We start from the raw sequence: 12081 nt of genomic DNA, 5'->3' as shown, positions 1-12081 counted from the left end.
ATTGATTTGGAAATTATTTTGAATTAATTCCTCGGCAATGATTAGCATTTGTCGAAAAAATATATGGTTTATTAAAAAGAAAATGCCTTTAGGGCATAAATCCAAAAGGAAAGTGGTCTATTTATGGCTGACAGGATAATGCAAAAGTTAGAATTCAATGAATGGAAGAGGCTTATAAATTTGGCAGAAATAATATTAGGTCTAAGATTGGAAGCTTTAAAGAATATAGCAAAGAGTAAATTGATAAAGAAAGGAAATATTAAACATGACAATAAAAACTGAGAATCACATATAAAAACTATTATTATGTACAAGGTGACTAGCAAGGGCAAATGTGGTTCCCTTACAGAAGTGGGAACTAATTGATTGTGAACTGTCTCCATAGATGAATGCAAAATCTATACATAACTAAAGCTCTGATCTTGTTATCTTCCGTTTTGGCGGGCATTCTATTTGTGCAAAAATGGTACACGATAGCGCTATGATTTTTCGCCAGCTTACTCGCCGTTCTCCTGTGCTGCGATTGCACCAAATTTAGTTCCGATCGGTGGAAGCTGGTAGGAGTTATCGAGGTTTAAAAATCTTTAAAAAGATCGATTGCCTCTCCTGCCCTTCAGTGCCGATTGGTCCCTTCTACTGTCACTCCGTGGGACGGTCTGTCCCTTCCTGCGCCATCGCATCTTTACTGCAGCTGAGGGAGGCTCTGGATGGCTGGTGGAGGTCTCCAACCCAACACAATTATCAGGGGAAGGGACTGGAAACGGCCCGACCTGATCTGGTCCCCCTCGCTGGCTCCTGGCCCCCTCCCCCGTGATACTGCACTCTCCACCATGGCTCTTCCCCGTTTTTTCTCAGAGCTCTCTTCCCCCCCCATGCCCCCACACCCCTCCCCCCCACCCACACACTACAACGCGCAACCTGCCCCCACTCCCCTCCCACAGACCCCTCTCCCACACAACCCTCCCACCCACACACCCCTCACAACCCTCCCCTGCCCACACGCACCCCATCTCCCAAGCATCACTCTCCCCCACACGCTCCCCTCCCCCACCCCCCCACATCCCTCCCCACCCCCCCCTCGCAAACCCTTCCTACCCACATAACCACCTCATCTCCACCCATACATCCCACCCACCACCACCCAACGGGTCCCACTAAGTCAAGTAAATATTAAAGGCCCAGGGTTTGGCAAGAATGAGGAAGTGAAGGAAATTAGAATTGATTAGAAAAAATTGAGGTTAGTTGGTGAGACCGCAGATGATAAAATCCAAGGACCTGATGATTTACACTGCAGAATTTTGAACGAGCTGACAAAAGTGTTAATAATCATCCTTCAAAATTCAATAGAATTTAGAATAGTTCTTGCAGATTATCTAAAATGACCCCAATACTGAAGAAAATATGGGAAGTAAATAAGATGAGCTAATAATCCATTCCCATAAAAACTGCATATATCTGGAATATATAATGAAAGATGATATAACAGAACACTAGATAATATTAGGATTGAGCAAAGCGAACCTATTTGATTGATCTGTTGGTCTTCTTTGAGGATAACAGTCATTCACAAATTCGATCAGCAATTTGGCTGAGAAATTTAAGTGTTCAAATTTTCAAATTTGCTTGTGATGTAAAATCAGTTGGGCATATGCAGGAGGATGTAAGAGAGGTTCAATGAGATGTATACACGTTCACTGAGTGGCACACTCAGAATAATGGTTAAACCAATTGGAATTATTCAGGAATTATGTAATTGTGTTTACACATATATCAGGCATTGATTTTTTTTAAAGTCTTCAAAAAAAGAGAAAAAAGACCAACCTGACACATTCCACCCATCTCCCAATCACCCTCTTCCCCACTAACTTGTATCCACATATCACTTGCCAGACTTTGCCTCATGCTCACCTCTCTTTTCCAGCCTTCTCTTCCCTTGCTCCATCAGTCTGAAGAAGGATCCCAGCCTGAAATGTCATTTGTCAATTTCCTCCATGGATGTTACCAGACCCGCTGAATCTCTCCAGCACTTTTTTTTGTTCAAGTATATTTTAGGTTTCAGATGTTTTGTGCTCGGAAGCCTTCAGACCAGCCAGTGGTATTTACATATTCATATGGATTCTGCCAGTGGAATGTGCTCCTGTTGCAGTTATATAATTCTGCAAAAGTTACCTTCTCCATTTATAAGTTAATTGATACAAATACATCGATAGATGCTCCTGAACACATTATCAGTGATGTAACCTGGGGTCATTGGGTGTTTCGGGTCTTTCAACATCAGACACCCTCACCCAGGCGACCCAGCCGTGGTTGATCAGACCACGACTTGTGTTCAGGTGCCATTCGCTCCTCCCCATGGACCTCCTCTCCTGATCCAGAGCCATCTCGAGGCCTTCTCCGCTGCCTCTGTGGTGTTCCTGATGGCCTTTCTCCTCGCCACTCCGTTTATGCCCAGTGCACTCAAAGCTTTGTAGAGCGATTGCCCTGCAAAACCTCTGCAGCCAACCTCGATGGGCATACACCTTGCCTGGGTGGTGGGGCGTTCTCGTCTATAGCTGCTGATTCCCATACTGATGGCTTCTGCAATGGGTTTAAGAACCTGGTCGTGACGCCATGTGTACCGGCTCTGCCCAAGAGCCTTTGGGCAACAGCTCAGGATGTGTTCCAACGTCCCCTTGCCTGAGCATCGCGGGCAACCTGGAGATTCCGCTTTGCCCCAGATGAAGAGGTTCGATGGGCTGGGCAGGACATCATACACTGCCTGGACCAGGAACATGATGTGCTGTGGTTCAGCCTGCCAGAGCCCAGTCCATGTGACTTTTCGGTCCATGGCCTGCTCCCACCTTGTCCAGGCTCCCTGCTGTCTCAATCCAACCGCTCTGGTAGAACTCTCCTCCTCCACCACTGCCCTCACTTCCTCCTGGACCAGCCTGCGCCTCTCCTTCCCCTTGGCCTTGTCAAACTGGGGAGATGGGAAGATTCCCAGGCCAGCTCTTCCCCGAGTCACTGCTCCCACCAGGACTCTGCGGCGTATCCGAGACTCTGCTTGCAGCACGGCTTCGCCGGCTCTCCACTTCCCCCCAGTTTTCACCTCCACCCCTGCTTGAGCCACCTTGGGGTCGCTGGAGTCCCTGTAAAGCATCACCTCTCTGGCCCGAGTCACCTTAAACTCCTCCTCCAGGGACTTCAGGGGCAGCTGGAGCTTGGTGTTATTTCCGTAAAGGGCGATGCTGCTAAGGCTCCTGGGCAGTCCCAGCCACATTCTGAGAAAGCTGCTGACTTTCCTCTCCAATCTCTCTATGATGGATATTGGGACTTCGTAGACAAACAGTGGCCAGAGTATCCTTGGCAGGATACCATGCTGGTAAATCCATGCCTTGAACTTGCCGGGAAGCCCTGACCGGTCCACTGCTCTCAACCAACTCTCCAGCTCCTGACAGGTTGCCTGGACTGATGCTGTATCCTTCAGGCTGCTGTTAAACACCTTGCCAAGACTCTTCACTGGCCTTTCGGAGACAGTTGGGATTGGTGTCCCTTTGATGTTGAAGCGGAACCTGTCCATGTCTATGCCCTTCTTCAGCACCAGTGACCTTGATTTTCCTGGCTTAAACCTCATCCTTGCCCATCCAATCAGCTTCTCCAACCCCTGCAGGATCCACCTGCCTCCTGGCACTGACTCAGTGGTGACAGTCAGGTCATCCATGAAGGCTCTGATTGGTGGTTGGCGCATTCCTGACTTGGTCCGAGGGCCCCAGCACTCTGGCTCAGCAGACTTGACGATCATGTTCATTGCCAAGGCAAAAAGGATCACAGAGATGGTACAGCCTGTGATGATCCCAACCTCCAGTCTATGCCACTCTGATGTTACTGACCCTAATGAGACTCTCATGCTGAACTGGTTGTAATAGTCCAGGATGAGATCTGCCACTTGGCCCAGCACATGATGCTTGGCCATGACTGTCTGGATCAGCTTGTGCGGGATGGAGCCGTAGGCATTGGCCAGGTCAAGCCAGAGCACTGTCAGGTCTCCCTTGTTCCTCCCTGGCTTCTCTGATGAGCTGGGTCACCACTCCTGTGTGTTCTAGACACCCCGGCACTCCAGATAAGCCTCCCTTTTGCACTGAGCTGTCGATGTAGCCATTGCTGGAGAGGAGGTTGGTCAGCCGCCTCGCCACTATGCTGAAGAAAATCTTGCCTTCAACGCTTAGCAAGGAGATGATTCTGAACTCATTGATCTTCTTGGAATCTTCCTCCTTTGGGATCCAGACTCCTTCAGCGAATCGCCACTGCTGCGCCACTTTTCCTCTCCTCCAGATGACTTTCAGGATCTTCCACAGCCGTTTCAGTAACAAGGGGCAGTTCTTGTAGACCCTGTAGGGGACTCCGCTCGGGCCAGGGGCTGAGCCAGCTCTTGCTCTCTTCACAACGTCCTGGACCTCTTTCAGGAGTGGCTCTCTACTATCAAACTCCTTGATGGGTGGAGGTTGTTTTATCAGGATGTTGCACTGGCCCAGCTCCTGCTGCCTGACGGGGTCACTGTAGGTCGTCTGGATGTGCCGGTCGATCTCCTCCTTAGAGCAACCCAAACTCCCACTGCGCTTCTGCCCGAGTAGTTGTTTGGTGAAGCCGAAGGGGTTGCTATGAAGGATGCTCGCTTCCTGGTTCTTTCCTTCCGGCGTCTTCGGTGCCACTCAGCTCTACGGAGGGTCATCAGCTTCTTCCTCAGGATGGTTCGCAGCTCAGCCAAGGGGGGACGTTGCCCTTCCCTGACCTCTTTATATTGCTTCTTGAGGGACTTCAGCTCCTGCTGGATCTTGTGGACCTTCGTTGCTCGTTGGTTCATGGTGAAAGGTGTTCTGTCCGGCTTCTTCTCCACTTCTCCAAACCTTTCCACTGCTAGGCTGATGATGATTGTCGTCATCGTCCGCAGCCTTCGGTCCACGTCTCCCTTCGCAGTTGCTTCTAGCACCTTGTCGACGTCATCGTCGAACTGATGCCAGACTGCCGTCTTGCAGGCCTGAGGCCATTTGACTCGAACCTTCTCCGGAGAACTGTTCCGAGGGACTAGATGCGCCACTTGGAGGCTTCGGGCTCTATGGGGTGATTCCGGGCCCGGCTCCTCCTGCGTCTCACCAGGTAAAATACCTGTGCGTTGCGACACTCCCTGTCCCTCCAAACACTTCATCCGGGTCTGGTGAATCTTCAGGCCTCGGCTGTTCTTACAAACCTTTCCACATCTGCATTTGATACTCGTAGTCGGTTGTCCATTGCCATTAGTCACATAGGTAATTGCAGCCACTGAAACCAGTTAATTGTTTATTGGAGTCACCCGAAACTGCAGATTCAAAATCTTGATGGAACATAGGACAGTACAACACAGGAACAGGCCCTTTGTCCCACATTGTCTGTGCCAAATATGTTGCCAACTTAAACTAATTTCTACTCCCTGCACACGATCCATAACCCTCCATTCCCAGCAATCCATATATTTATCTAACAGCCTCTTAAATGCCGTAGCACATCTGCCTCCACCACCACCCCAGCTTGAGTGTTCCAGGCCACTCTCTGAGTAAAAAAAAAAATCCCTTGCCCGAAATCTCCTTTATACTCTGTGCCTCTCACCATAAACCCATGACTACTACTGTAGTCTTTGACACTTCCACTCTGGGAACAAGGTTCTGACTGTCTGTCTTTCATAATTTTATTCTATCAGGTCTCCCCTCCACCTCCAATGTTCCAGAGAAAATAATCCAAGTTTGTCCAACCTCTCCATGTAGCTGATCCCCCACCCCCACCTCTAATCCTGGCATAAGTCTGGTTATCCTCTTCTACGCTCTTGCCAAAGCCTTCACATTCTTCATGCAATTGGAATTGCACACCATAATCCATTTGTAGCCCAAGTCCTTTATCATGACATCCTGACTATTTTGTACAATGCCCTGACTGATGAAGGCAAGCATACGTTTTACCACTTTCAGGAAGTTATGGACTTGGACCTCAAGATCCCCCTGCACATTGATGCTGTGCTTCTTGCGTATGGCGTGCGCAGCCTTAAGTTATGACAACTTGTTATTTTTGACCTTCTGTTTGTGCACGCCAGGTTGATTCATCGATTCAGGGTGGTCCACGTGAAGGTTGCAATCTCCCACCCCATCAATGCTGTTAAGGGTCTTGCAATTAAAAATTTCTCTCCTCACACTCAACTGCTGTATACTTTCTCCTTACATTTGACCTCACCAAATGCAATACCTCACCCTTACGTGTGTTAAACGCATCGACCCCAAAAAATCATGTGTCCATTTCCTCCACAGATGTTGCCTGACCTGCTGAATTCCACTTTGTTGATTGTTTATTGTTGTCTTTTGTGTTGCAAAAGTGTAAAACAACACTCTACTGTTGAGTGTGAGGAGAGGAGAAATAGATATTTCAGAATGCCTGCCTGTAATGAGTAGAGCCTAGTATAACAGTGTTTCCAGTGACTTAGTTCATTGTCGCAACAAGCCATTTAGGACAGAAATGAAGAGAAATTTCTTCAGTCAGAGGGTGGTGAATTTGTGGAATTCTTTACATTAGTGAGTTGTGGAGAATCAGCATGAACTCATTGAAAATAGAGCAATGGATATTTAGATACGAAAGGAATTGAAGTTTTGGGGATTCTGCAGGAAAATGAAACTGAAGTAAATGATCAACACTGATGCTAGCAAAGAGCAGAGTAATCTTGAAGAGTTAGATGGTCTATTCGTACTCCTAATTCTTATATTCATATTATAATTTTAATGCCATATAAATAATGGATAATAAAATTACATAAATCCTTTAATAACATTTACAGATCACATGGATATATGAAGCTCTGTTTAATTATCTCAACAGATTTGAAAATGATCATTCTTTTGATTACTTTATAATATATCTGCTACTTTAAAATTCCATTATTGTAAAGTAGTATATTAAATATAACTTTTTTTCAATAAATTAACATATTTTTTTTCTGTTCAGTTCAGTTCAAACATACAGGGCATAAACAGGCCCTTCGGCCTACCAAGTCCGTGCTAACCTATGATCCCCACACACTAACACTATCCTACTCGGGACAATTTACCATTTTTCCCGAAGCCAATTAACCTACAAACTACCTCTTTGGAGTATGGGACGAAACTGGAAAACGTAACGGGGAGAACGTACAAGTTCCGTACAGGCAGCACCCATAGTCAGGATCTAACCCGGGTCTCTGGCACGTGGAGGCGAGGGGTGGTTGTGTGGGGGGGGTGTGGGGGAAGTGGTGTGTGGGAGAGGCGGAGGGGTGTGGGGGCAGGGAGCTTGGAGAAAAGACGGGGAAGAGCCATGGGGGAGAGTGCAGTATCACAGGGGAGGGGGGGAAAGAGCCAGCGAGGGGGACCAGAGGGGAAGGGATTGGCAGTGCGATTGTGATTCACAGCAGGCGCGGATCGCTGGCCACTTCGCTGGCCATTGGTCGTTCTCAGCCGGGATCAGAGTCTGCGCTTTCCGTTTGGCGACATCGGCGACATCTCTGAGTCCGCGCCGGGCTGGGCTGAGCTGGGCTGGGCTGGGCTTGGTTTGGGCTGGGTCGGGCCATTTCCGGTCCCGCCGTCCAAAAATTGTGTTGGAGACCTCCGCCGACCATCCAGTGCCTCCCGCAGCTGCAGTAAAGACACGATGGCACAGGAAGGGGCGGACAATTCCGCAGAGTAACAGTAGAAGGGACCAATCCACGCGCCGCTGGATGGCAGGAGAGGCAATCGATCTGCGCACGCTCTTTTAAAAAAAGATTTTTAAACCTCGATAACTCTTACCAGCTTCCACCGATCAGAACGAAACTTGGTGCAATTGCAGTACAGGAGAATGGTGAGGAAGCTGGCGAGAAATCGTAGTGCTATCGCGTACCATTTATGCGCAAATAGAATGACCGCTAAACCAGAAGATACCAAGATCAGAGTTTTAGTTATGTAAAGATAGATAGATAGATACAGATAGATTACTTGCCCATGACATCCTAATATTAGTATAGCAACTAATCCAATAATATAATGTTTAACACTACACAACACTAACGTTGGCAACAATGATCTTCTATACAGTGTGTGTTTGGTTGCACTTTAGGTGTCTGCACTATTATGGTTAGATATAGGTATTATTGTCATATGTACTGAAGTACAGTGAAAATCTTTTTTGCATGCTATCCAAACAGATCGGCAATACTGTACATAAATACAATCAAATCAAACTCAAGTAAAATAGATAGACCAAAGGAGAAGATATAGAGTGCAAAATATAGTTCTCAGCATTGTAGCACATCAGTTCCATGGAAAAAGCCCAATGTCCTCTTTGGGATAGAGGAGAACTAGACAGCATCCTTGCTTATGGAAGGACTGTTCAGAAGCCTGATAATGGAGGGGAAGAATGTGGATATTTTCAAGCTTCTGTATCTTCTGCCGGATGGGAGCAGAGAGTAGAAGGAATGACTGGTGTGGGACAAGTCTTTGATTATGTTATATTTGATTATGTTATCTGCTTTAATGGGGTAGCATGAAGTATTATGGTTATTTATTTATTATATTGCAATCTAAAAGTAAGATCTTGACCACTTCCTGTTTTTTTTGTTTCATGATTTTTGAAAAAACGCTGCCACTTACAGCTGTGATTTTTGGCCATCTTACTCAGAGTCTTCCTCCGCTGCGCAGGACGAGGATTTTTCCCATCGTTGAAAGATAAAAGAGTTATTAATGTTTTAAAAATGTTGACATTCTCTCTGCTGCCCCTGCTGGTGGGAGGGGGAGGGACTATAAAACCCAGAAGTGTTGTGCCTCACTCAGTATCTGCAAGATGGAGGAAGCGAGAGGATCAGGTCTCACTGAGCTGTGAATAACACTGAACACATGTCTACTCACCTGTGAGTGCCCTTAATGTGGTTTGAAAATGAAAATGTGGTTACTTTGAAATGCTGCACTGCAAATGATTGTTGGTGGTAGTAACTGCTTTGAAGTGCTGCACTGCAAATGGCTGTTGGTGGTGGTAACTGCTTTGAAATGTTGCACTGCAAATGGTTGTTGGTGGTGGTGACTGCTTTGAAATGCTGCACTGCAAATGGTTGGTGGTGGTGGTAACTTGACAACGTCCTGTTTGCACTGTATATTGATTTTAGATAAAACGCTACCACTTAAGGCTGTGATTTTTGGCCATCTTACTCAGTCCCCCTCCGCTCATCAGGTGCAGAGGATTCTTCCCATCAATGAAAAATAAAAGTGTTATTAGTGTTAAAAAACAATTTGAGAATCTATCACCTGTCAATCATGCCATAAAAGCCACGCCCCTACCGGTGGGATGGGGGAGGGATTATAAAACCCAGAAGTGTGGGTGTGGCTCGGTCTCTGCAAGATGGGGGAGGGAGAGGTCACGACTCTGTCTGAGCTGTGAATCAACTGAACATGCTGATGTCTACTAAACTGTGAGTGTGGTGTTTATGTGGTGTTTTGTGTGGTTTTATGGTGGTTTCACCCTGCTTGAAATGGTATGAAACTGCATTTGAATGTGGTGGCCTTGCACCCTGCTTGAATTGGCAGGAAATTGCACTTGAGTTTGGTGGTCCTGCACCCTGCTTGAAGTGGTATGAAACTGCACTTGAATTCGGTGGCCTTGCACCCTACTTGAAGTGGTCGCAAAATGCACTTGAATTCGGTGGCCTTGCACCCTGCTTGAAATGGAATTTCAAGGAATAGCTGTGAGCCAACTGCTCGCCCACCAACCATGAATGAGCTGCCAGCACATCAGGCTTGAGTGACTGAGCTGTCAACCCAAGAATCCATTTGACCCACAATGTCCATATTAGCCCTCTGGAAATCAGTCCCTTCAGCCCACAATACCCATACTAGCACTCCAGAAATCCACCCCTCCCCCCACTGGCCACCAATATTGGAATTGGTGGAGAGGTGGAATATTGCATTGGGGGTCCAGCCCTCCCGTATGAACATGGGACCCAACGGGTCCCACTTAGTCTAGTTATTATATATTTACCTGTGTGTTATTGTGTTTACAAACCTGTTAAGCTGCAGAAATTAAGAATTGTATTGTTCAGTTGCCAGAAGATATGCCAGAAGACGCACCCTTGCCTATTGATCAGTTTGCCACATTGCATTTTCTAATGAAGTTGTTTTCTTTCAGAGGTACAGAGGCGAGTACTCCTGGCTCTGCTTGAAAATACAGGTAATGTCAGAACTCATTAAATTGAAACAAATTAGTTAGTGGTGGAAAGAACTGCAGATGCTTGTTTAAAACAAAGATAGACACAAACTGCTGGAGTAACTCAGAGGGACAGGCAGCATCTCTGGAGAGAAGGAATGGGTGAAGTTTCGAGTTGAGACCCTGGTGGCATGTACTTTCCTCGGCTTTTGCAGAGCTATAAACAGTTCAGACCCTCTTGTAAGAGTTTAGGAATATTCTATTAGTGTCAGGATCATCCAATGAACTTTCACTCCAGCTAGTGATTACAGTTCAGGAGTGCCTGGTCAAGGCACAACTCTGATCTATTTCTAAATATGGTTCTGCTGGTTTATATGATCATAAGTTCTAGGAGCAGAATCAGGCCATTCGTCCCATCAAGTATACTCCGCCATTCAATCATGACTGTTCTATCTTTCCCCTCAATCCCATTCTCCTGCCTTCACCCCATAACCCCTAGCACCCTTGGTGTAAAAGTTCCCAAACAGTTTAAAAAAAAAATATTCAGTAAAAGTTCCCAAAGTTTTATTAAAAAATGTTTAATCTTATGGAATATTCAATTCTAATAATCATGAAATGTCTAGGATGTATCATTAATAGTTCTATTGCCCAGTGCATTTACAGGCACAAACAGGAATTGTATGAATTATTTGTTTTATATAGAAGGAACAATAATAATGGTCTTTTTGTCTAAATTTAATGTCGCTACTGCATTGACGTACTTGGTACTGTAATTCAAAAATTGAGAGATAATTGTGAAATTAATTCATGCTTTGACCTAACTGGTTTCTGGTGATTTGGGTGGTAATTCCACATTTCTTAGCCAACAGGCTGATATTTCATGTAAATGTACTTAATTAAAATGATCATTGTACCTAATTAAAAATATGATTCTAAATCAATTTTTCATATTTCATTGGATCACAAGTTCTAAGTTTAAAATATATGTATGAAGTTAAGAGACAATCCATTTTTAATTACTTCAAGGGAGCAACCTTGTTCTGAGCAGGTACGGGCATAGTTCCACTTCAGGAGAATGCAGATCAGAACTCATGGTGTTTCAGGAAAAGACTCTCTTCGAGAGGACATAGAATTATGAGCCAGCAGTATAATTCGCTGCTATAATAAACTGCTGTGTGTGATACAGAAAGGCTATTAATTCCTCAATGCTGCATTCATTTGCTGTTTATAGAAATGCTAAAATACCTTTATTACATTTAACAAAATGTCTGTGAATGTTACAATGTATTAAATAATTACAAAGATCTATGTTCAGATTTATTAAGTCACAGGATGCCACAAACATTTCACGAACATCACCCCCTTAAATAGTTAGTAGTTCAATCTTCACTTGATTTGCACACGTTGTTTTGTCACTCTTGTCAAAATGAAAGGGAATGTAACTGGAGGGATGAAGGGTGGGTGAACCACGTCAATTCATTCAGTAAAAATATATATTGTTCAAAGGATGGGATTAGGTTACGTTTTAACATTATTCAGTGAATTCAGCAGCAAATTTCTGTGTGAGGAAAGGTGCATATTTTACTGCATTTACTCCCAATTGGGGTTTATGAACATAGGGCTTATTGCAAAGCTAGTAATCTAGTGCTCACTGTGACATTTGGAAATGTAAATTCAGTTAATTAAATAAATCTGGAAATAAGTATTGCCAATGAAGGTGACCATGAAACTACAGATTGTTGTAACAACGTGTTATCGTGGAAGGAAGAAAATCTGTCACTGTAATGAAATGTGGCTTCAGACTCCCAGATACCTTAACAATCTTCTGCAATTGCCAGTTGTATGAAACCTCTATGACAAAGAGTAATAAGAAAAAAAAATGTCCAT

At 45.1% G+C, this 12081-nt stretch overlaps 1 protein-coding gene across 2 annotated transcripts in view; it reads left to right on the top strand.

Annotated features, from left to right (window-relative positions):
* Positions 1 to 12081, top strand: part of prex2 (phosphatidylinositol-3,4,5-trisphosphate dependent Rac exchange factor 2) — a 352555-nt gene that overhangs the window by 239411 nt on the left and 101063 nt on the right. For both annotated transcript variants that reach the window (XM_033019360.1, XM_033019359.1), the window contains one exon: positions 10177 to 10218. In XM_033019360.1, coding sequence (XP_032875251.1) covers positions 10177 to 10218 — 42 coding nt within the window. The remainder of the gene's footprint in view (positions 1 to 10176; positions 10219 to 12081) is intronic.

This window comes from Amblyraja radiata, chromosome 4 (assembly GCF_010909765.2).
Source record: "Amblyraja radiata isolate CabotCenter1 chromosome 4, sAmbRad1.1.pri, whole genome shotgun sequence".
Lineage (NCBI taxonomy): Eukaryota > Metazoa > Chordata > Chondrichthyes > Rajiformes > Rajidae > Amblyraja > Amblyraja radiata.
Note: the sequence above shows the minus strand (reverse complement) of the source record. Positions and strands in the feature narration are given on the sequence as shown.